The sequence below is a fragment of the Apodemus sylvaticus genome, chromosome 8 (genome assembly GCF_947179515.1).
Source record: "Apodemus sylvaticus chromosome 8, mApoSyl1.1, whole genome shotgun sequence".
In the NCBI taxonomy this organism is placed as follows: Eukaryota; Metazoa; Chordata; class Mammalia; order Rodentia; family Muridae; genus Apodemus; species Apodemus sylvaticus.
In genome coordinates, this window is record NC_067479.1 from 21310324 (window position 1) to 21336723 (window position 26400).

At 40.0% G+C, this 26400-nt stretch overlaps 1 protein-coding gene across 1 annotated transcript in view; it reads left to right on the forward strand.

The window, feature by feature from the left end:
• The first annotated feature begins 3026 nt into the window (after nt 1-3026).
• Obi1 (ORC ubiquitin ligase 1) overlaps nt 3027-26400 on the forward strand; it is a 43025-nt gene continuing 19651 nt past the window's right edge. The window contains exons 1-5 of the mRNA XM_052190739.1: nt 3027-3175; nt 16949-17084; nt 19273-19364; nt 22211-22459; nt 25720-25808. Coding sequence (XP_052046699.1) covers nt 3104-3175; nt 16949-17084; nt 19273-19364; nt 22211-22459; nt 25720-25808 — 638 coding nt within the window. The 5' untranslated portion in view covers nt 3027-3103. The remainder of the gene's footprint in view (nt 3176-16948; nt 17085-19272; nt 19365-22210; nt 22460-25719; nt 25809-26400) is intronic.

Consider the following 26400-nt stretch of genomic DNA (forward strand, 5'->3'; position numbering starts at 1 on the left):
TTAATAAAAAAAATCTATCTCAATTAAAAATAAAGAAAGAACCGGGTGGTGGTGGAGCTCCTCTTTCATTTCAGCAGAGTAGAGGCACATGCTACATCTTTGAGTTCCAGTCCACTCTGGTCTACAGAGTGAATTCTATGTCAGCCAGGGCTACACAGAGGAAAAAACCTGTCTTAAAACAAACAAACAAACAAACACCAAAACAAAAGAAAAAACAAAAAAAGAAAGAAAAGAAAAGAAAAAACCTCAACTAACAAAAACAAAAGGAAAAGAAAAAAATGAAACAGAAACAAAGAAACAAAGAATACAAAATTGAATTCAATCTTACTGTTTTTATAATTCTCACAAAACAGCAAGCACCCAAAACAAAGACATTGTTTAAAATAAAATAACTTGTACTTATAAAAAGGCAGCCTATAAGTAAAATATACATCACTATTTATAAAATAATCACTTAGTACCATACACCAAAAAAAAAAAAAATTAAATGCAGTCCCTAAACTCAAGAAACACAGGGTGATCCTGGGCCTGGTTCGATCTGCCTCTCTGTAGGTTTCAAGCCAGGCTGGTATACAGATCACATTCCAGACCAGTCAAGGTTACAGTGAAATGCTGTCTAAAACAAACAACCAAACAACCAACTAACCAAACAACAAAAATCTTAATTTGTTAAGGTAATGAGCACATAATCCACTCTGCTACAATAGAATTCACCCAGTACAGACAAAGCAGTATGGGCAGAGCATTAGAAAGCTGTGCCCAGAATAGAAAAGCAGGAAGAGCTGTTGGAAATATTTAGATCTTATTATTCTAATTAAAACAGACTTTATTTTTAGATTTATCTTTGAGATTAGGTATTGACATAAATCATCAAAATCTGAGGTTCTCCTCCAGGTAGTGGTGGTGCAATCCCAGAATCCTAGAATTTGGGAGGCAGAGGCAGGCAGATCTCTGATTTCAAGGCCAGCCTAATCTACAAAGTGAGTTCCAGGACAGTCAGGGAGCGCTACATAGAGAAACCCTGCCTGTTTCAAACAAAACAAACAACCAAAACCACCAACAAGAAAAGAGAATTCTCAAAATTCTCAACCTAGGAGATCTCTCAGACACTGAGACACCAACCAGGCATCATATACTAGTTGGTCCAACATCCCTCCCAAGCCCATCCCCCCCAGTCACATAGCAACAGAGGACTGCTTGGTCTGGCCTCAGTGAGAGAAGAGGCACCTAACTCTCAAGGGACTTAAAGTCCCAGGGAGTGGGGAGGTCTGGTGGGGTGGGGTGGGGGAGGGGGTGGAGACACCCTCTTGGATTTGGGGGGGGCAGACTGTGGGGGGAGATCGAGGAATGGGATGATGAACTGTCACTGTTGGAGGCTGGACTAGGAGGGGGATAATGACTGGACTATAAAGAAAGATTAAAGATAGTTAAAAAGTAAATTTCTTGACCTATGGGGGTCAATCCTCCCTTTCACAGGGGTCACCCAAGACCATCCAAAATGCAGATGTTTATATTATGATTCATAACAGTAGCAAAATTATAGTTATGAAGTAGCAACACAAGTAACTTTATCGTTAAGGGTCACTACATGGGGAACTGTAACTGTAAATGTGCCAGGTAAGAAGTAGACCTCTTGAAGGGAGGTGTCTTCTACGTATCTATCCCCTGCCACCATAGTCTTAGGGATGGAGGGCACCTCCATTCTCAGCCCCTGTCCCACTCAGTTGTGAAAGATACATTTGCTAAACCTGTGAATTCTGGATCTGGAATAATGATGGCCTTGCTTTCAAACAACCACGGTTGTAGAAGCAGCTCTGGAGCCCGGCATCCTGTAGTGTCCACTGTGCAGGGAGTCAGTGTGACTGTCCTGCCTGGTCCTCAATTCCAAGCTGAAGATAGCCTCTGATTCTTAGGGATAAGGATAATGAGCTGTTTGGGATACTTTTCACTGCCACTAGTGAGACAGTTTTAAATTGTATTTGGGCTTTGTCAGACCAGTCGCCAACTTCACCAATTGCATTATTGCCTGGTTATTTTAGAGCCAGGATGATTAGCCTCCACATTCATTTCACACACAACACACCCACACACACCCATACACACACACACACACACACACACACACACACACACACACATACCCCACACACATGCATATGTTGCGTGAGGTCATGACCTAGGAAGTTGTTCCAGGCAGGGATGTCTTCTCTGTCAGGAACTTCTCTTTCAGCTGCCTCTTTTTCAGAGAGATTAGCAAAAGTTGCTCTTTGTAAATTTGCCATCCCACACACTACCATAGTTTGTATCACTCTCAAGTTAGCTCTTTCTTGTTTAGACTAAGTTGCAGTTAAATCTCAAATCTTACACGTTAAGATTCCTTTGGAAACATTTAGATCTTTTTCTTTTTCTTTGTCATCCTGGGAAAATTTGTAACTTCACTAATTATCTCCTGGAGATAACACCTCACACATCCTTCTTGTACCTAAAATGAAGTAGTTAAAATGTATTGTGTAAGTGAGGAGAATCCTTAAACCTTCTGGTTAGGAAAACACAGAGGAGCTAGTGAAAGTTTGTCTTCAAGGGCATTAAATTTCCCCAAATACCTCTGGATGATTCTGTATGAAGAAAACCATCGCTTTTAAATCAATTAAGTGCTTTAGGGATAGGAAGAAAACTAAGAAGGAACTGTCGTTTTCACATTTTTTAAATGTTTGACAGTTCCATTGTCTCAAGACCTGCAGCCCACCTCCCCATCCCTACTTTTGGGAAAGATGTGAGAGTGAAACACCATAGCATTCTCTTCTTCCTGAACTAATTACACTTGTCTTAAATTTTGAAGTCTCAAAAACCTCTAGTAAACCATCTTCCTTCCCGTCCCCAGCAAAATTTCAGCTCCTGGCCCAGAGACCTATTGGATAGTCATTATTTAATTGCGAAAGGGAAAATGAGGGGCGACTGCGCGTCTCTGAAGCGCGCTTCCGTCCCCCTCGCCCCGGCTGGGTATGGCCCTGCCAGGCCGCCGTAGCCGGCCTCGCGCATTCCCAGCGTGGCGAAGAGCTGCTGTCGGCGGGACTTCCGTGTTGGCGGGATTCTGAACGCTGCCATGGCTCAGACCGTGCAGAACGTTACATTGTCCCTCACTCTGCCCATCACGTGCCACATTTGCTTGGGGAAGGTAATGGGTGCGGCTAGGAGACCGGATTGAGGACCAATTGCCCGCGGGAGCCGAGCGAGGCCCGGCGCTGGGCGGGGATGGGGCGTGAGGCGCAGGGTGCCAGGGAAGGCTGACCTGCGAGCTCCTCGGCGGCGGGAGGCCGGTCCTGGGGGGCGCGGGGGCGACCCGGATCGGTGGGCTGGGCTGGCGCCTCTGGCCCGGGCCTGGGCGGCCTGCGGCGGCTTCAGCCGGCCTGCGAAGAGCCGGTCAGCGTCTGGGCGCCGCAGCCTCCATCCTCTGCAGCCGGTGCGGCGTGCAGCGCCGGAGGCAGGTTCCCAGGAGCCTTGTCCGAGTTCCCTGGTCTCCCGAACCCCCTCAATGTGGTTGTTCGGGGGGCGGGGAAGCACGATCCATTTTTAAAGTCCTTCCCTTTTCTTATCCTCGACTGGAGGATGGCTTTTGCCATGTGTTCCAGAGTGAAAAGTCAAGGGTGGTACGTGTCCCCCTCTCCCCTCTTGCTGCTTAGCATGAGAAGCGTGGTTTCAACTCGGAGGTAGGATCAGTCACAGTAGGCAAGAGGTGCTCATGGGTTTGTGAAACTACATGGAGAAAGTAGTTTGGTTTTCGAAGCGGAGTTTTGAATGTTCTCACGCATTCGTATTCCCTTTCATTTCCGTTTGTGCCTCCGATTCAGTTTTTTTTTTTTTTTTTTTTTTTTTTTTTTTTTTTTTTTTTTTTTTTTTTAAAGAGCGTGCCTTTACCGCGTGGTTCAAGAACGGAAAAGAACTGATACAAGTCTTTTTCCCCCTCGGCATTGCTTTTTGTATGTGGCCTGTCTGAAAATGTAAACTGCAATTTACAGCCCCAGGCTTATCAAGGAAAAAGAAAAAAAGAAAGCGAGTGCCAGCCAATGAGGGCCCCTGCTTCTAGGTGTCGGAGGTTCAACATAGATTTCCAGATTCAATAAATAAAAGCAAGTTAGGATTGCAAGCAACTTCCAGCCTTAGCGTCAGAGTAAAAGGCCAGTGAAATAGCACATGAGCTGTGAGAAAGAATGGCTTGCTTGATCTCTACTTGCTGTTTGAGCTGAGCTGCTGGTGATCTGATCGATATTTTCTTCATACCCATAGATTCCATCAGTGCCATCTTTTGCTTCTTTCAAACATACTTTATAAAAAACCTCCGTCTAGATTATTGTTTATTCCCTAGCTCCAGGTGAGAATTTCTTTTTTTAGCTGGATACAATTCAGGCTTTCCCAATTATAATCAGTATCATTGTTTCCTTGCTTCTCAGTTTCCACAGCTGAAAATGTATTTACTTTTATCAACCCCATTAACTCGTTAGAAGGATTTGTGCGGTCCTCAGTAGGGTGGAGATAGATTTTTTGATTCCCCAGGAACATCTGAGAATATGTAGAGAGTTTCTTGATTGCCCCCAGGGGTACGCCAGTATCATCTGATTGGTGGATCCCAGAGCTGCTGCTAGCTAAATCTCCTACGATATACAACACAAAAATCCTTCAGTGCAGAAAACCCCAAATGAAGAGCCACCACCTTAACCCCGATAGGGATTGGTGAGCCCAAGAAAGCAGTGCTATTGAGGAAGAGGAGTTTTAAACATGACTCCTCAAATACATTTGCAGTTTTAGGAAGAGTGTTTGGTCATTCAAGGGATAAAATGACATAATAGAAAAACTGAAGCAGAATGTGCGGGCACATGCCTTTAATCCTAGATTCGGAAGGCAGAGGCAGACAGGTCTCTGAGTTCAGTGCTGGCCTGGTCTGCAGATTAAGTTCCAGGACAGTCAAGGCTACTCAAAAAAAAAAAAAAAAAATTCTGTATTAAAAAGGATGGAAAGAGACAGACAGTAGGGTTAATCTTTATACCAAAGACTGCCACTCCTCTGCATTCAGCGTGAAGAGCACAGTGCCCTTTACTCGTTCTTCTCTTCCTCTTCTTCATCTTGGAAACATTGTCTTACAGTGCTTCATACTCCAGCATGTATACTCTGAGGAGTTTGCTATTTAAAATGGCACTTAACCTTTGCCATTGTGATCCTGCCTTTTTAGTGTTTAAGAGAACTGTTTTATTGCTAGAGATCTCATTTGAGAGAAATTTCATTGTAAAGACTAATAATCTCTAATAATCTTAGCAAATTATGATTATTGTTGTGTCTTAGAACTTTTAATCCTCTGCATGTTTGGGTATTTTGTTTGGTAGGATCAGGATAAAAGAATGTGGGTCGACAAGATCTGAAGGAGTACCGAATTCATTGTATTTTATTACTTTGAGTATGGTCAAATAAAAGAACTTTTTTTTTTTTTTAAGAGAGGAGGGACAATGGGATGGGGATGATTTTTTTTTTTAAGATTTATTTATCCTATGTGACTACACTGCCACCCTCTTCAGACACACCAGAAGAGAGCATCAGATCCCATTACAGATTGTTGTGAGCCACCATGTGGTTTCTGGGAATTGAACTCAGGACCTCTGTTAACTGCTGAGCCATCTTTCCAGCCCCCCAAAACCTTATTTTTAAGAGTATTTTTATTAGTTACTTCTTGTTGCTGTGATAAAAACACCAGGAACAAAATTGACTAAGGGAGGAAAGAGAGTACGTTGCTTTCTGGTCCCAGAAGGGGAGTCCACAATGGTGGAGGAGGATGGGAGTTGGGGCTGGCGCAGCGGGCAGAGAGAGGAGGTGAAAAGGAAGTGAGGTCATGCTATCCATTCTCAAAGCCCTCTCCTGGTGATGTACCTCCTCCAGTGAGGCCTGTTACTCAACCTACCACGCTTCACCCCTTGCCTTCAGTAGGCTCATGGCCCTGCCTAACAGATGAGTGGACTTTTAAAGTCCTAACGGATTGTTGCTATCTCCACAGTGTTTTAAAAACTAAAGTCTTCAGAGACTCAAGGTAATCTCTTAACTGTGACCCCTCTGTAAAATAATACTTTAAAAAATGCATGTTTCCAATATAAGGTGGGATAGACTATACATCCCTATCCCAAAAGAGAGGAATGGGGCATAGTGAGGAAACACTAGAGCAAACCCAGCAGCGCATAAGTCTGGCAGCTCTGTACAGAGGCTGAGTTTAATATCAAGAAGCGTGATGGCTCGCCTCCCCAGATTTGCTGCCTGCAACAGAAATCCCTTGGGTAGTACCACTCCCTGTATGCAACTCTCCTGTCAGATGTCTTGGGGTGTGGACATCTCCAGTGTCTTGGTTCTTCACCCACAGTGGACTCTCAGAACCTCTAGCCCTCTCTGCCTCCTCTTCACCTTTCAGTGGTTCACGGAAGCCACAGAGGAAGAGCTCATGACTACCTTACTCTTAAATATTTGTCAGCCTCCAAAGTACCACATAGCAGACACCACCAGGTTTGGCTGCCATCTTGGGTTAGATGCTCAACCCACTTGACCATATTAGCAGCAGCTTTCGTGTGTTGAAGCAATTGCTTTCTAGGAAAGCTACCCCTTAGGTTTTCTCCCTTTGTATGTTGGAAGCTTGACTAGGTAGATGGTGCCTCAGAACTCTGTCCTTACTGTTTCAGGGTAGAGCAGGAGGCCTCCTCTTACTGCTCTTCTCTTTAATAGTTGCAGCCTCATTTTCAGCACAAGCCCTGGCTGAAACTTTTCCCCTCAAAGTGTCCATTTTTAGAATTTCTTTGTTCCCACTTGTTCCTTTTATTGTAGAATTATATGTTATTAGTAATAACTATACCATAGACTTACTATGCCATCTTGAAACTCCCTCTGCCAAGGAAATGCCTTTTTTATTTAGCTATAGGCAAGTTCTTAAGGCACGGGAAGAAGGCAGGTATGGTTTTGCTGAAATATCACAGGGATGCTCTCTAGGCTAGCTGCTCATAGTGGTCTTCTTCTCTGAACTCTCTTGAGCCAGCTCTCCACAGTCATCGTGCTTGTCAGTGGTGTCTTCTAGGCTCATATTCCAAGGTCTTTTAATGTCTGCTTATAGCATTCTGCATCCCATGTCTCCTGATACCAACTTGTGTATTAGTTCCTTTTTGTGACCTGTGGAAGGGACAAGTTTATTTGGGCTATGGTTCCAGAGGGAGAGGCCATCATGGCAGAAGTGGCATGGAAGCAGGTGGACTGATCAGGAAGCTGAGAGGTCCCATATTCAACCACGAACAGGAAGCAGAGAGTGACATGCAAGCCGGGCAAGGCTGTAAGCGCTCAGAATCGGCCTCCAGTCATGTATTGCCTTTAGATACCCCTACTTCTTAAAGGGTCTATAACTTTTAACACACAAGTTCCCCAAACGCAGTGCCAGTAACCAGGGACAAAATGTTCAATTACAGGAACTACAGGGGACAATTCTCTGACAAACCACTACAGTATCCAAAGCAATAGATTTCATATGTATTTCTTCATTTTTCCATGGACTCTTCTCCCCCAGTCGACTCTCCTGCTTTTGTTCCACATGTATGTACTCTATAAGCTCTCCTCCCTATTATGGTAGTTCCCCCACTTCGCATTGTCTCCTTCCTGTTTTCATTATCTATACAGAATCAACTTGTCTAGATTACACATTTGAAAGAACACAGTTGGTATATTTGATTCTTGCTTCTTTCTCCTAGTATAATGATGTCCAGTTCCATCTATTTTGCTGCAAGATGTAACTACATTTTTATTATAATGGAGTAATACTCTGTCTTGTATACGTATTTATGCATTTGACTGTTGATGGACATCTGAATTGGTTTCATATCTTGACTGTTACGGATACTGCGGCAGTACATACGGATGTGCAGGCATCTCTGTAGTATGTTTTCTGAGAATCCTGCTGTGTGTCCCAGTGGCACATCTCAATCATAATCTAATTTTAGGTTTTTGAGGAGCCAACACAGTAACTTCTGTGGAGTGGTTGTCAGTTATGTTCGCACCAGCCCTGAATAACGGTTACCACTTGTGTCTGTGGCATTAGTTCTCTTGGTGAGGCTGTTCTGAGAAAGATGGACACTTGGAAGTTTTAGTTTTCATTTTCCTGATGGCTTAGGAGGTAGGACACTTTCAAGAATACATTGGCTATTTTCATTTAAGACCTATTATGTCATTTTAGCAGCCCATTCACTGATTGGATGATTTGGCGTTTTGATGTGTAGTTCTTTATGTATTCTGGCTCCCAAGGCTTGGTCTGATGTATAGTTTGCAAAGATATTTCCCATTCTATAATGTCTCTTCACTCTGATTGTTTCCTTGGCTATTCAGGACTGCTTCTCTTTTTCCTTTTGCCTATATTTTAAATATATTTCTTATATTTTTCTCTAGCATTTTCAAATCCTCATGTCTCTGATTGACTTTGAATCAATGCTTTTTCCAAGGGTAGAGCTATAGGTCTGTCTGATTCACCTACATGTGGATATCCAGTTTTCCCAGCACCAGTGTATGCTTTTGACACCTTTGTTGAGATTAGGTGGTTGATTAGGAGATATGGCCTTGTCAGTAGGGGTGAACTTAGAAGGTTCAAAAGCCCCTTGTCAGGTTCTTCACCATGATGCTTGTGGACTAACCCTCTGAAATTGTAAGGAAGCTCCGAGTTAAATGCTTTCAGTTGTTTTGGCTGTGGTGTTTCATCTCAGCAGTAGAACACTAATAACTGTTTTATTGTTGTTGTGGTGGTGGTAGTAGTACTAAAGTAATATCCACATTTCATATTGGCAAACACTTAAGAACATATGTTTTAATCATTAAAATCATCCTAGAGAATCAGGTGGCTACAGCTGTCTCGGTCTTCTATCCTATGCAGTTGCTTAGATGTGTGTTTTTGTGCCACTACAATGTAGTCATTGTTACTGTGGCTATTCAGTGTAATGGGAAGAGTCAGATATTATGATACTTCATTGTTCTTTCTGTTTAGGATTGCTTAAGTACTGTAGGTCTTTTGGGGCTTCAAGTGAATTTTAAGGTTTAAGAAAATTATATGAATATTTGTGGGGGCTGTACATATGTTAGGCCTGATACCCATGGAGTCCAGAAGAGGGTATTGAATCCCCTGGGGCTAGAGTCACAGCTGTGAGCTACATTATGTGGGTGTTGGAAACTGAACACCCACCCATGATCCTTTGCAAGATTTCTATGTTTGCTCAACTGCTGAACTGTCTCTGTAGCTCCAGATTGCTAATTCTTAGTTTTGTGGAAAATGGTATTTTGATGGAAATGGCATTGAATTTTTAGATTCCTTTCTATAATTTAGCCATTTTCAATGTTCTTCCTGATCATTAACATGAGCCATCTATCTACCTGTCATCTATAATTTATTTCATTTACATCTTCAAGTTCTTATTGTGACCTTTTACCTTCACGATTAGATTTACACTGAGATATTTTATTTTATTTTTGAAGAAGCTGCAGTGAATAAGATTTTTCCTGATTTCTTTCTTGGCAAAGTTCATTTTAAGTTTGTATGAGTGCTACTGATTAGCATATGTTGATTTTGTGTCCTAATGCTTAATGAGGGTGTTTATCTGAACTAAGAATGTTCTAGTGGAGTCTGTAAAGTCTTTTAAATCTAGGACCACATGATCTGCACACAGGGATGCTGTGAGCTGTGCTCTTCCTGGAGGACCATCTCTCTGCTCTAAATGAGACCTGTAAGCAGTAATAGTAAGAGTGGACACAGTGGGCACTTTTGTCTCCTTCATGATTTTGGAGGAAATGTTTTCAGCTTTCCCTCAATACATATTGCCTGTAAATTTATGCATAGGTTTATGTTCTTGAAATATGTTCTTTTTATTCCTAGTTTATCACTTTTATTGTGAAAGGATAGTGAACTTAGTCAAGGTTTTTTTTTTTTCATGTTTTTTTTTTAATGTGATGATGTGGTTTTTTTTTAAATCTTTAACTTAATCTCTTATATTTATTGTATATATTGATCCAGCTTTCCCTTCCTAGGCTGAAATCAGCTTGGTCATGATATATGACCTTCTTAATGTGTTTTAAATTATTTTTCTAAATTTATGTGTATGGGTATTTTGCTTATGTGCATCGTGTGTAAAGTTTGTTCCTACAGAGGTGTGGTTTCTGGAACTGGACTTACACTGGTACTCCATCATATAGAGCCGTGCTTCTCACCCTTCCTAAGGCTGTGGCCCTTCAGTAGTTCCCCAACCATAAAGTGATCTCATTGCTTCTTTATAATTTTAAAATTGTTCTTGTGATTTTGCTATTGTTATGAATCATAATGCAAATACCTGCTATGCAGAATATCTGATGTGCAACCCTACAGCAGTCAAGACCCATATGTTGAAAACCACTGCTACAGAGGCAGGGACCCAAGCCTGGGTCTTCTGCAAGATTAGTGAGTGCTCTTCCCCACTGAGCCTGCTCCATTGCCCCGGCTCCCTCCCTCCCTCCCTCACTGTGTTCTGTAGAGCAGCTCTGTGTTGTACTCATCACTCCTGCAGCCTGCTTGCTTTTCTCCTTTCTGGCCATAATCTGATCTGGTATTGTGCTAACGCTAGCTAGCTTCACTTTCTAACTGTGTGACAGTGTAGCGGTGTAATATGAGGAGTACTGCTGTTTTACAGTTTGAGGAATATTGCTGTTAGCTCTTTCTCAAAGTTTTGGCAGAACCTGAGTCTGTTATTCCTGGGATTTTACTTTGTGAAGTTTTTAATTACTGCTCCAGTCTCAGTTGATATGGATCAGATTAAGTTGTTGATATCATCTTTGATTTAATCTTAGGTTTTGTGTCTACAGATTTGTACATTTCTTACAGATTATGCAGGCTTGTGGTATTTGTGTCTCAAAATTCTCCCCAACAAGTCTCTGGATTCATTGGACTCTGTTATAAGTTTTCTCTTCATTTCTGATTTCATTAAAGTGGGTCTTTTTCTGATTTGGCTAAGAGTTTGTCAGTCACATTTACCTTCTCAAAGAACCACCTTTTTGTTTGATTTCATTTATTGTTCTTTAGTCTCCATTTAATTCATTTTTTGCCCCAGTTTTTATAATTCCTGGCTGCCTTGTTCTCATTTTTATGACTCATTGTACATCATTATGCTGTTTATTTAAGATCTCTTTTCCAGTGTGAGCACTCATAGCTGTAAACCTTGGTCTTAGGAAGTGTTCTGTCACTTGATTGTATAACACAAGTGCTGGGAAATTGTTAATTTTCACTTGCTTCTATAAAAATTTTACGTTGATTTTTTTTTTTTTTTAGTGACCTACTGGTCATCAAGAATGTTTCAATCTCCCAAGTATTTGTGTGGTTTCTTTAGCTTCTGTTGTCTTTAATGTCTAGGTTTAGGTCACTGTTTCCTGATGAGATTCAAGAGATTGCTTCTCTTGTTTCACATTTACATTTTTCTCTGACCTAGAATGTCATCTATTTTAGCGATGGTTACATGAGCTGAGAAGAATATGTATCCTGTTTCTATTAGATGGAATATTCTTAGGTATTTATTCAACTTGATTGATTATGTAATTTAACTCTGAAGTATTTGTTCAATACAATCGGTGCATATATATTTAAAATTGTTACATCTTCTTGACCATTTATTCCCTTTTGTTGTGTAGCAGTTTCTTCCGACTGAGAATAATTCTGGAGTTAATAGCGCCAAGCCTGGGCCTACCTGTATGTTTTTCATTACTGTAGATTCAGAAATCTTTGATGCTCCAGCGAAAAACTCAAGCATCCACATCCTCCAGCTCTCTATTCCCATTGCATTTAGGGAGCCCCCTTCAGATTGACCCTTGCCTACCCAGAGAAGGAGATATAACCTGGGGAGTTTGGGGACAGTAGAGAACTTGCCCACTAATGGGCTGTGAAGCCACGCTTAGCCTTCTTTACCCTAGCTGGCGTTCCCTTGCCTCTGGGGCTCCTAGTTTGCTGGGGCGTCCCGTGGATGAATCTGCATTTTTCACAAATTGCCCATATTTTCCTTAGCTTTCTGTGCCATTATATCACCAGTTTGTACATTTCCGAAGCTCCTTTTTTGCATTGGAATGGTCTATTCTTGTACAGGTTTTTCTTCTTAACACACCATCTTATTTGAAGGGTCACTAAGCTCTTATACTACGCTCTGCAAAGCACCACCTGATGAGCAGCCTGCCGGGGGAATGGACTAGGTAGCTCCTAAAACTCCAACGTGTAGGCAATAATAGCAGTTCCCAGCAGTGCAGACCATCCTGCTTGGAGCTTTGCTGATGCTCAAGCAGCCAGAGGATGCCGTCTGTCTGGAGTGGTTCTTGTCTGTCATTTAGGAACACTGGGTAGAAAGCTAAACATTTTTCCTTACTGTTTGACTAGATCTTTTGCTTGAGAAGACAGGTTTGGCAGCATTATCTCACTTTTTAATTTACTGTATCAAAATTTACTTCTTTTAATCTTACCATTTTTCAAAGCAATGTACTAGGTGCTGTAATTAGATACAACGACTAAGTCTATTGGGGAAAGTGGAAATGACCAGTTTTCTAAGCAAGACACAAAGCAGAGAAGTGAGCATTAAAAGAAAAAGTGCAGTTAGCAAAGATGTAGCCTTTCCTGCACTGTAAATATGATATAAGCAGTAACTATTTATTTTAGTTTATCCTTTTGTGGGAAACAGAGAACATTAAAAGAGGAGTTCATGGTAAAGGAACCCACTCTTTGGCTAGGAGGCAAAGAGCAGCAGCAGAAAGGCGGGTCCCAGTAACCATCAAGGGCACACACAAGTGACTTCTCAGGGTTCTGCTGTGTTCTCAGAGTCACAGGCTGAGGATAAAGCCTTCAGCATGTGGACCTTTGGGGAATATACAGGATCCAAACTCTAACATTACATCTCTGGCCTGTACAGTATTGCCAGCATCTACCTTGTGCACTGCCTCCTACTGAGAAACTTTGCTTTGATTTCTCTAATAGCTGCTCATCTTCCTTCCTGATACACAGGCCCTGTTCTCACTTCCCTTTCTAGATGTTCCTCTTGTACTTGCTAAGAGCTCTTTTCCTCTAACCGTTTTGCTTGTCCTGGGAATCTGTTCCAGTCCTGTGGTTTTAGATGCTGTTGTCTTTTATCCCAGTGGCGCTCAAATCCTCCTAATGCCAGGCTTACCTACTTCAGTGATGTAAGAAACATAACATGACTAAAACATTACTTGCACTTTCACCACATACAAAATCTGTTTCTCTTGTCATTGACACTTTAGTAAATACTATGCCAACCAGTGTGTATTTGATCGAAACCATCCTCTAGATTGGCGATCTCTTCAACCAAATGCATAGAGAATTCTCACTGCTTTTAATTATTTCACTGGTTGCATTTACCTAGTTCTTACAAAGTGAAGTATCTTGATGCCTCTTATATAATGTGTCTGGTTTTATGTCTTCAGTATTGACTTCCAGAGACACGTGGCAGGCATGGTTCTGGGGAAGTAATTAGAATCACATCCTGATCCATAGGCAGAGAGGCAGACAGACTGGTCCTGGCTTAGGCTTTTGAAACCTCAGAGTCCAGTGACATACCTTTTCCAACAAAGTCATACCTCCAAATCTTTTCAAACAGTTCCACTCCCCGATAACTACGCATTAAAATATATGAGCCTATGGGACCCATTCTTCTTAGCTCCACAAAAATAAAAATAAAAAAAATCACTACTATTCAAGGAAATACTGAAAAAAAGGGACTATAGAATAAATATGGTACTGTTTTCCTGGTATGTGGAATTCTGGTGTTCTGGTGCTCTTGAGTTATTTTATGAACAGAAGATAAAATTAGAACATCCATAAAACACAATAGACCTGAATTTTCAGTCATGTGAAGAGAAGAGAGAAAAGGAGGGGAAAAAAAGAGAAAGAAAAAGTTATATGGTAAGGTAGGAAACAGGAAACTAGGGAGAGGGCCAGATTTGGTCTTTTACATCAACCAGTTCATGTGGAGCTGCTAAGTTCTTACCAAGACTTGACTCACTACCTACTTCTCCCAACACAGAATCACCTCTCTTAAAGGTCCTAATACCCCAATTTCATGATATTAGGAATTAAGTAATAACAACCCACACTGAATTCAGAGCAGTTCCTATGCAATACTTATTAGGTGGCTGTTGATGCTTTATGATGTAGCAGGATGCACTGAAGAATTCAAGCATCAGACTGGATCTGTGATGATCGTACCGTCCTAAATCCTAGTAGAAATAGACTGTCCTTTTGACAGTGTCCTTTGACTTACAGAAAATTAGTAATTTTATGAGGTCCCATTTGTCACTTCTTGGTCTTAGAGCATAAGCTATTGGTGTTCTGTTCAGGAACTTTCCCCCTGTGCCCATGTCCTCAAGGGTCTTCCCTGGTTTCTTTTCTGTTAGTTTCAGTGTGTCTGATTTTATGTGGAGGTCCTTGATCCACTTGGAGTTGAGCTTAGTATAAGAGATAAGAATAGATCAGTATAAGAGATAAGAATAGATCAATTTGTAATCTTCTGCATGTTGACCTCCAGTTGAACCAGCACCATTTGTTGAAAAGGCTATCTTTTTTCCACTGGATGTTTTCAGCTCCTTTGTCGAAGATCAAGTGACCATAGGTGTGTGGGTTCATTTCTGGACCTTCAGTCCTATTCCATTGATCTACCTGCCTGTCACTGTACCAATACCATGCAGTTTTTAACACTGTTGCTCTGCAGAACTACTTGAGGTCCGGGATACTGATTCCCCCAGAAGTTCTTTTACTGTTGAGAATAGTTTTAGCTATCCTGGGTTTTTTGTTATTCCAGATGAATTTGAGAATTGCTCTTTCTAACTCTATGAAGAACTGAGTTGGGGATTTGATGGGGATTGCATTGAATCTGTATATTGCTTTGGGCAAGATTGCCATTTTTACTATATTAGTCCTGCCAATCCAGGAGCATGGAAGATTTTCCATTTTCTGAGGTCTTCTTCAATTTCCTTTTTCAGAGACCTGAAGTTCTTGTCATACAGATCTTCCATTTGTTTGGTTAGAGTCACACCAAGATATTTTATAGTGTTTGTGACTATTGTGAAGGGTGTCATTTCCTTAATTTCTTTCTCAGCCTGCTTATCCTTTGAGGATAGGAAGGCTACTGATTTGCTTGAGTTGATTTTATAACCAGTCACTTTGCTGAAGTTGTTTATCAGCTGTAAGAGTTCTCTGGTGGAGTTTTTTGGGTCAAAACGGCAATCAACAAATTGGGAGAAGATCTTCACCAACCCTACATCTGACAGAGGGCTAATATCCGATATATAAAAGAACTCAAGAAGTTAGACTCCAGAGAATCAAATAACCCTATTTAAAAACGGGGTACAGAGCTAAACAAAGAATTTTCACCTGAAGAATTTCGAATGGCTGAGAAGCACCTTAAGAAATGTTCAACATCATGAGTCATTAGGGAAATGCAAATCAAAACAACCCTGAGATTTCCCCTCACACCAGTCAGAATGGCTAAGATTCCCCCCCTCCATGTATTCTTTATTTACATTTCAAATGATTTCCCCTTTTCTGGGTCCCCACTCCCCGCAAGTCCCATAAGCCACTTCCCTCCCCCTGTTCCTCCATCTACTCCTTCCCACTTCCGTGTTCTGGTATTCCCCTGTACTGTTGCATTGAGTCTTTCCAGATTAGAAACTCAGGAGACAGCAGGTGTTGGCGAGGATGTGGAGAAAGAGGAACACTCCTCCACTGCTGGAGGGATTGCAAGTTGGTACAACCACTCTGGAAATCAGTCTGGTGGTTCCTCAGAAAACTGGGCACCTCACTTCCAAAAGATCCTGCTATACCACTCCTGGGCATATATCCAGAGGATTCCCCGGCATGCAATAAGGACACATGCTCCACTATGTTCATAGCAGCCTTATTTTAATAGCCAGAAGCTGGAAAGAACCCAGATGTTCCTCAATGGAGGAATGGATACAGAAAATGTGGTATATTTACACAATGGAGTACTACTCAGCAATTAAAAACAATGAATTCATGAAATCCTTACGCAAATGGTTGGAACTGGAAAATATCATCCTAAGTGAGGTAACCCAATCACAAAAGAACACACATGGAATTCAGTCACTGAGAAGTGGATATTAGACCAGAAGCTCTGAATACCCAAGACACAATTCACATATCAAATGATTCACAAGAAGAAGGAGAGGTTCCTGGTCTTGCAAAGGCTTGATTTGATGCAGCAATGTAGGGAATTACCAGGACAGACAAGTGGGAGGAGGTGATTGGGGAATGGGCGGAGGGAAGAGGGCTTATGGGACTTATGGGGAGGGGGGAACTGGGAAAGGGGAAATCATTTGGAATCTAAACAAAGAATATAGAAAAATAAAAATAAAAGAACTAGAGTGAAAAAAATGTCCCAGAGTCAGTGAATAGAAATTATTGTGTTTTTTGATTATAAATGTTAAATGATAATAAGCAAATCAGGTCAAAGATGCATACTCTGTGACCAGCTCTGTCAGCTAGCTTCTCTGACATATAAGAAATAATGTGCTGGGCTGGTGAGATGGCTCAGCGATTAAGAACACTGACTGCTCTCCTGAAGGTCCTGAGTTCAAACCCCAGCAACCACATGGTGGCTCACAACCATCCGTAATGAGATCTGACCCCTGTTCTGGTGTGTCTGAAGACAGCTATGGTGTACTTACATATAATAAATAAATAAATCTTTAACAACAACAACAAAAAAGAAATAGTGTGCTAAAGAGAAGCATCATTTTCAGTCCTAAGCCTTCTCTCACCCCACACACAGCTATACTTGAGAGGAACAGTTTATTCTAAACAAGATCATATTGGGAATCTAGTTGTTACAGTTGTCATGTACTAAAAGTGGTTTCTTTTTTTCCAAAGGTCCGTCAGCCTGTGGTATGCACCAACAACCATGTGTTTTGTTCCATTTGTATCGACTTGTGGTTGAAGAATAACAGCCAGTGTCCAGCCTGCAGAGTCCCTATCACTCCTGAAAACCCTTGCAAAGAGATTATTGGTATGAGACTTTTATATGTACATAAGAATAGATTTAAGATAGCTTATAAATATTTGGGAGAAGACTGATATAAAGTTCTCATTTTTACAGATCAATATCCTAGTGATTCATGAGTGATTATATCTGTGTATCTAGTGTAGTAGACTGTGAAGGATCCTGCAATCACCCTCAGGTCACATGCACATGTGACATGTCACATGCAGCGTACATTTGAGACTGCTTGAGAACAGAAATGTTGATGGTTTAAAGTCAGAGCAGCTGAGGAGGGGAGAGGGAAGTCGAGGTCCCGGGGTGTAGGAGAGAAGGCGAGGGACTCTGAGAGCCAGCCACTTGATGAAGTGGGTGACCTTTAGGTTTGGAGTGTGGGAGAGTGGTGTACCCCAAAGTATTACCTAGCAGTGCTGCTTGGGTGGTGGTGTGTGGACTGTACTATAGAGGAGAGACAAGACTTAGATAGATTGGAGACTGATCCAGTTCAGGATAACGTGGAGCTAATTAAGGTTTAAAAAGGAAAATTAGTGCCATATTAGGAGAGGTGGGAGGACTTGGAGATAGGCACTAGAAATAGCACATTCAGAGAAACTCTGGGTGTTTTATTTTTACTTCAGGGGCTACACTTTCATTTTTCTTTACTAAACATTAAAATTGAGTCTAATTAGACAACATCTTTCAGTAAATTTATATTTTTGGTTCTGAGCCTAGCCTTTAATGGCTAAGCCATATCTCCAATCCATCTTACAGAAAATTTAAAAAGTAATCGTAGATCTAAAATTAGGGGAAATTGTCTTAATTACTATTTGTGATGAAAATGGAAAGAAGGATGCATGACCAAGAGCAAAGGACTGAGCGGGACTTGGGACATCTGGCTGAGCCTCACTCTCTGCTGCGTGGCTGCCAGCGGAGTTAAGCTTGCTACTACAGATCTTCTTACGGAGTTACATTTTTGTGTAAAATTGATAATTAAAGTAATTCAGTGTTTTTTTGTTTTTGTTTTTGTTTTTTTCCGAGACAGGGTTTCTCTGTGTAGCCCTGGCTGTCCTGGAACTCACTTTGTAGACCAGGCTGGCCTCGAACTCAGAAATCCACCTGCCTCTGCCTCCCAAGTGCTGGGATTAAAGGCGTGCGCCACCACCGCCCGGCTTTTCTTAGCTTTTTATCACACTCTTCCTGCTTCATTCATTCCTATCTAAATAATATTAATGAACTCTCTGAAGTAACTATCTATGATGTCACCTATCATCTTTGCACTTGAAAAGACTGTCCTGAAAAAGAATATATTACTTTTGTCATTGTTGTTGTAATAATTCTGCTAACTACAAAGGCAATAACCCCAGGATTAGTTCAGAGCTCTCTGAAATAATTCATGTTGGATGTATTTCTCACAAGTCGGGGTACACAGCTAATTATGAGAGCCAGTCCATTGTAACTGTTCATCAGAGTCAGTGAGAGTTGTGTCACCAGCACCCAGATTTGTTTCAATCTCCTGTACATACATACATATGTATGTATGCATAAGCACACACATACATACACAGCAATCTTATAAATATAGTGATTGGCTTTATTATTTAATAATTGTTCTTAGATTTGCTGTATTTAAAAATTGATACCTTAATGCTAGGTGTGTAGGTAAGTTAACATGATATGATACTTTGCTGAAGGTATTTCTTATGCTGTTAGTTGATATTGTCTCCTCCTCAGGGTTAAGGAAGAGAAAGGCCAAAATGATCCCAAAGTCCCTGTCCTTTGTTCTTGGTCATCTTTCTTTCTCCCTTTCTGTCACAAAACAGCATTTAAGACAATTTCCCCCAATTTAAGATCGCTACAACTACTTCTTAAGTGTTTTGAAAGATATTGTCCACCTATGGCTACTTACAGACTCTCTTTTAATGTTTACTAAGGAAAAACAAGAATGAAGCCCCTGAAGTAAAAGTGAAACACCCAGAGTCCCTGAATGTGTTAAACCTGACTCCTGTTTGAAACTCCTCTCCCCACTCCTGCCTAATTCAGCATCAATCTTCTTTAAACCTTAATTAGGTCCACATTATCCTTAACTGGACCAGAGTCTCCAATCTATCTAAATTTTATATCTGGGGTTATCTGGGAAGCTCTATAGCACAGTATGAGAAAAGAAACAGGCTCATGTTCACTGCACCCAAACCAAGCACCAATCAGACTCTCCCTGTAGGAGGAACAAGTGAGAGCGAGCCTATGCTGAGCCACACGGTCAGGAAGCACCTTCGGAGGACCAGACTGGAGCTCCTGCATAAGGAGTATGAGGTAAGCGCCACACCTCAGTGAGGTCATCAGAGAGCTGAAGGCAGAAGAGCTCTAAGTGTCTGTATGCCGTAGAGCCGAATCAAGGAAGCTTTGCAGGTTCCCCCAGCAGGTCTTTCTTGAGGTTTGGGGTGACATCAGGGATTGTTTGGTTGGTTTTTGAGGGACTTGTGATAGCTCTGCCTCTGCTTTCCAAGTGCAGAGATTGCATACCTTCACCACCATGCCCAGGCTGAAGCCTGTAGTGCCAGTCTACACATGTTTGATAAATTCTCCCTTTTCCCTTTTAAATACAGAAATGGTTTTAATTAAGTAAAGAACGGGAGACTAGGATTTCAGAGAAAAGGAAGGATTTTTTTTCTTTATTCTTTTCCTTCTTTAAAATTATTTTTTAATTTATGATTTTTATTTTATGTGTGTGTTTTGTTTGCATGTATGTCTATGCACCACTTGAGTACCAGGTGCCTGAGGCCAGGAGAGAGGGGTTGAATCCCTTGGAACTGGAGTTACAGCTTGTTGTGAGCTCAGTCAGTTGCCTCAGACAGTTTTATATTTTTTAATATACTGGAGCATAAGTGATGGAATAAATGTTTTTTCCTACACGTGTTTTCCACATTTGTGAATGTATAAATGCATGCTTGTTCATTCATCACTATATCAATTTAAAGAACACAACTTGTTATGCTGGGTGTGGTGGCACACACCTTTAATTCCAGTGCTTGGGAGGAAGAGGCAGGCAGATCTCTGATTCTGGGTCTTCCTGGTCTACATACTGAGTTTGAGGACAGGTGGGACTACCAAGAACACTGGTTTCTAGTTTTATCTCCCCCTTTAATGTTGTCACAATGGCAGTTGCATTTCAGCAGGAGATAGGGAGGGGCATTCAGACAAGACCTGACATTTGGAGATACTTGAATTTTACATTCTGATAGAATTTTTAAGTCTCAGATTAAGATAATATGTCAATTCTAGATGAATAAATGGTACTACACAGAAGAATGTGTTGAAAATGTTTGCAATCACATTTAAGAACAACAGTTCCAGAGTAGAAAATTAGATTTTTGGAATAGCTGACTATTGTTTGAAGAGCCACTGTTGGTATTAATCTGGGATGAAAAGATATTATTTCTACTTCAGATATAGAAGCAAAAATAAAACTATCAAACAAAATTCTGATTGACTATTTTGACCAACACTTTAAATTTCTCTCTATAAAGCAATTAACATGCTTCAAATGTTTCTTCTGAATTGGAATCTACTTTTTTTTCTCTTTTTTTCTTTTTTTCTTTTTTTATTGAAAAGAAGTAAAAACACTTTATGATAAAATTAAAGATTTACATGGAAAATATTTCCGATAAAATAGAAGAGATACATAGAAAAACATGTTAAAATTGACAATTTTCATGGAAAATTAAAGAGTAAGGTTGTCCACATAAAAAAATTGCTAAATTAATTGAAATGTGAAATAGAAACATTTTATGACAGAATTGAAGATTTACGTGGAAAATATTTCTGATAAAATTGTAGAAAAATGTAGAAAAACATGTTAGAATTGAAGATTATTAAAATTTTATATAGATATAATAATGGTAGGCATAAAAGTATTCCTAAGTTGATTGAAAGTGGAATTATAAACATTTTCTGATAAATTTGAAGATTTACATGGAAAATATATCTGATGAAATTGAAGAAATATATAGAAAAACATGTTAAAATTAAAGATTATCATGGAAATTATACAGATAAAATGATAGGCATAAAGATAATTTTAAGTTGATTGAAGATGGAATTATAAACATTTTCAGATAAAATTAAAGATTTACATGGAAAATATTTCTGGTAAAATTCAAGAAATATATAGACAAACACATTAAAATTGACTATTTCATGGAAATTTTTACATATAAAATGGTAGATACAAAAACTAAATTATTTGAAGGTGGAATTAGAAACATTTGTGATAAAATCAAAGATTTACATTGAAAACATTTCTGATAAAATAGAGGAAATGTATAGAAAGACATTAAAATTAAAGATTGTCATGAAAAATAATGCAGATAAAATGGTAGACATAAAAAAATTACTAAATTAAAAGGGGAATTACAAACATTTTCTGATAAAATTGAAGAGTTACATGGGAAATATTTCTGTTAGTCTATGTCTTTTTATTGGGGAGTTGAGTCCATTGTTGTTAAGAGATATTAAGGAATAGTGATTGTTGCTTCCTGTTATTTTTGATCTTATTTTTATGTTTGTGTGGGTGTCTTCTTTTTTCAAGTTTGTTGGAAGAAGATTACTTTCTTGCTTTTTCTAGGGTGTAGTTTCCCTCCTTGTGTTGGCATTTTCCATCTATTATCCTTTGTAGGGCTGGATTTGTGGCAGATACTGCATAAATTTGGTTTTATCATGGATATCTTGGTTTCTCCATCTATGGTGATTGAGAGTTTTGCTGGGTATAGTATCCTGGGCTGGCATTTGTGTTCTCTTAGGGTTTGTATGAGGTCTGTCCAGGATTGGAATCTACTTTTTTTGTTGAAATTCATGTTTTTTTCTTAGTTTCTTGATGATAACTTAAACAAAATCAAAGGGTTGTGACTTTTTTTTTAAAAACCATACCTGTCTGTGAATTTAAGTATTTTAAGTAAGTGTTGTACCAATTTTTATGAGGGCCAAAATACATTTTAAGAATTTAAATTGACTTTTTTCTTTACAAAACTGTTACTATATATAAAGCATCCATGTATTTATAAAAAAAATATTGAGTGTAATATTCAAGAACAAATTGACTCTGGCTTAACCTATACGAGCCATTAGTCTATCTCTGATTATTGACTTGTGGACTTTTTCAGGATGAAATAGATTGTTTGCAGAAAGAGGTAGAAGAACTTAAAAGTAAAAATCTCAGCTTGGAATCACAGATCAAGACCATTCTGGATCCTTTAGCTTTGATGCAGGGCAGTCAAAATGAAGACAAACATCTAATGGCCGATAATCCAAGTAAAATTGACCCAGAATCAGTAGTAGAGTGGAAGAAAAAGCTGAGAACAGCTAATGAAATATATGAAAAAGTAAAAGATGATGTGGATAAGCTAAAGGAGGTAAGTTGTGGTCTGGCGGGTGGGAATCTACGATGGTTATTTTTAAAGCTCTGCAGTATTTTAAGTACTTTCACAAGTATAAATAGACATATGCCTTAACTCACCATTAGCTAATTTGTGAGAGCAGAGAGAAACCCTGGAAAAGTATATATATGCAATAGGAAGCTTTTCTCATTAGCTGCCATTAGCTGCCAAGAAGTATCAGGTGGTTGCATTTGTGACTATAACTGGAGATGGATAGTGCTTCCATAGGAAAGTGCTGCTTCTGTTTAGGAGATATGGCCGTTCCCCCTTCTTTGTGGTTTGCCTTAAGTTTTTAAGCTTACAGCAGTGGCTGCTTTATGAGCATTAATAAATATAATCCATTTCCCCACTTAGCAAAAAAGCATGTATTTGCTTGAGTTTTGAGGCAAGATCTTGCTATGTAGCCAAGGCTTGTCTGGACCTTGCTGTATAGCCCAAGCTGACCCCAAACTAGCCACCCTCCTGCCTCAGTGTGAGGATTAGTGGTGTGGCCCACTGTACCTAGCTGAACAAAAAGTTTTACCCAGGTCTTTTCTAGCACCACCGTTGTCTTATTTTGAAAAGTGAGGTATGAGTGAGTATGTATTAGGTCACTGACTGCTTCTGAGAAAGCTGTGAGAACCTGCTTTAGACCACGTATGCAGAAGAATAAAGTGCTAGAGGACGCAGACCCCGTTTCCTGTTTGTCTACCCATCCCACAAGATAAAGAGAACATTAGTTGGGGGAAGAAGCAAACTTTTGGGATTGTTTTAAATACTGCAAGGAGACAGCTGCATGCTATTAGTACTAGAGCGGTGGCAGGTGCTGCTTTCTGGACAAAGACCAGCCTTTAGCTTGGCTTCAGGATCATCTGCCCCACAGCACAGTGGTGCTAAATGCACATAGTTTTATGGCCCTCATTTCTACAGCTGCCCTTTTAACCTGTCTGTATTGCCTTAAAATGCTATTCCTATTCTGAATTACTGCATCTTGAGCCATGAAATCGTTAATGGACTCCATATGATATTTTACAGAAGAACCACTGAGTATTAGCTCTCATATCTGCAGTGAGGTTAAGTAGGAAAGAAAGATCTTCAACTTAGTGTAAACCATTTTCCAGATACATAACAAGTGCTGTGCGGTTCATAAGAGGCCAGTATGAAAGTAAGAGGGAAACTGCTTTCAGAGAAAGAAACTACGCACATACTTCACTGCACCTTTATGAGAGAGGAATGTGGTTCATTTGTGTATTGGCAGCTAGCCTTAGTGTAAGCCTGTTACCTTTGTTAAAAGATAAGACAAACTAAAGGACTCAGAGGAGTTGTACTACTATCAACCATAGTTTCTCCTGTGGCTTCCATGCCTTTCCTTGAGCCATCAGCAGGCTGCGTATCGTCTCCTGTAGATAACCACATTTTTGGCAGAGATACTTCTTAGAGTATAAAGCTGTATGCAAATCCACCCTGGCCTTATACTGTTACTGTGTAGAATATATCAAAAGAAGATTACATAAAAACACAAGTCATTTTTAAATCCAATAGTTATAGCCATCCTAAGACATCAGAAGCACTTGGGATAGATTAGATAATAGACTATAAATTAATAAAAAAGCACAGCCTACAGAGAAAAAAATCAGACATGAAGCACAAATAATTACAATAAGTCAGAAGCAGGAATACAACGATTCAGTAAAATACAACTTGGTATAAACAATAGACTTCTGATGCTTCTTGGATTCAGGGGAGTTGGGAACCATGAAACATCATTACCAATCGGAGCTGAGAATGCACAAAAATTATAGTCTTTGATATTACTGTCAGTAGACAAAATTCTACTGTTTGGAACCATTATTTGCTTCTATAAGTTAAAAGCTACCAAGCCTATAATGAGAAATATTAAAAAGTGCAGGACATACTGACAGCCATGCCTGCTTTAGGATATGGGGGCAGGGAAGGAAATCAAGTGAGTTCTAATTTAAGCTTGTTGTTATCATCAAAAAATATTCACTAAGTGCCTCCCTTTATGGTGCTGTGCTTGAAAGCTTAATTCATTGTTTGTATATATGAGGAAGTAAATGGCTTTCCTTATATCTTTGGGGGCAGTAATGGTGTCTCAGTCACTTAATGAATTAACCCTCCACCACCCTGGTGTGTGTGCATCTGTGAAGGTGAGCAGGTGCTCAGAGCCCACGGTGACCCTGGATGAGTCTAAGTAAACCAGCTCAGAAGTAACGTGCATGAGTAAGTAAGGGCATAGGCTGCGAAGGAGTATTTTCCATACCTTTTCTTGTGACTGTTGAGGCACAATTATATGTAAGTAGGTAACTAATACCTATGGAAGTTGATCAAAAGCACTGGTCAAATTTTTTAATATATTTTAAAAACTTCTTAAGTTACCCTTTCTTCTTTCCTAATTAGTAATTCTACAATTCGTTAAGTATAAACATAGTGTTTAGCCATTTTTCTTGCTGGGTAAGTCAGTTTAGTGACTAATATTGAGAGTTTAATGTTTGTTAGTAATACACCAATACACTAATAGGATTTAAATAAAGAAGCTTTTAAGGAAATTCTAAAAGCTGAGAGCAGTCTCTGTCAGGCTCTCTGTGGTCCTGAGCTTCTAGATTTCCTCCTCTTTTTGTGACAGTGTATATTCCAGGTGAGATACTTAGTGTGTTCTAGTATTTTTAGGTATTGTAAAAATCAAGGGAGAAAAAGCCATACCAGAACTTCTTTCTTACAAATGTATGTCAAGAGACGGTTGGTGGAACTTACTAGGTTATATTGCCTAAATTTTAAGTGTATCAGACTTTGGAAGACAGAATAAGAAAGACCTTCTAAAAGAAAAGCATTGCCTTACTCATGTCAGATTTATCACTAGAGAAATGTTTTAACTGAGAATGAACTCTTTAGCATTAGTTTGTAAATTCTTGCTTATGATATAGTCTTGTTCAGCGCATTCAGTTATGGTCAAATGAAAAAAACAAAGGATCACATTTATTTGCCATTAGCCATTCACTAGGCTTTGAGCTAGCTAACTAGCATAGCGTTATTTCCCTGGGTACAGGATTTAGAGAGTGCTTTTGCTGTAGGTTTTGAAGACCTGGTTGGACTTGCGGTTTCACCTTATCCCATTGGTGTGTTTACGGTTTGGGGACTGCGTCTGGTATTCAGTTTTCTGTTACATAGCTCATGTCATAAGTTTTACAAGGTACTTTTGTGTTAGCTTGGGCTTAATACTTTTTAATTCTTTTTTTCAGGCAAATAAAAAATTGAAGTTGGAAAATGGTGGCCTGCTCAGGGAGAATTTACGGCTGAAGGCTGAAGTTGACAACAGATCTCCTCAAAAGTATGTATCTCACAGAGTGAGGTCACTGCTTGTCGGTGCTGTTAAGTCAACTCCCTGATGGGTGGTGGTTCCCATTTGACCCTTAAGTTAGCAATGCCGACTATGTTCTGAACATCAAGTTCAGGTCTTAGGTTCAACTGCCACTAATTTATCCTTTTTCTGCCTTTGATGTATAAAAATGTTATGTTACCTAAGACAAACTAGCCTTCACTTGGTTTTCCATATAACTATTTCGTAGTACTAATGAATACTGACATAAAACAGTGCCCCTGAGCTGTTTTCTGACATCCTCTTGGTCATGTGACTTGTTCTCTGCCTGGTACAGTAGGATGTAATGGTTATTCTGGAGAAGTGAGAGGACGGAGGCACAGAGAGGTAGGCTGCTTATCCCCATCTGCCTGGGAGGAAGTGGCCAGGCAGGGTCTGAACCCGGGTACTACTGCCCCGGGCTCTGAGCACTTAGCAACTAGAGGTACAGCCTTGCCCGTAAAATGAGGCTTTGTCACCAAATCTTGGGCTGATTATTTGAAACTACAGTGAATTAATTCTTCTTTTATGGTGATAGTCTTTTATGTGTTAGAAGATACAGCAT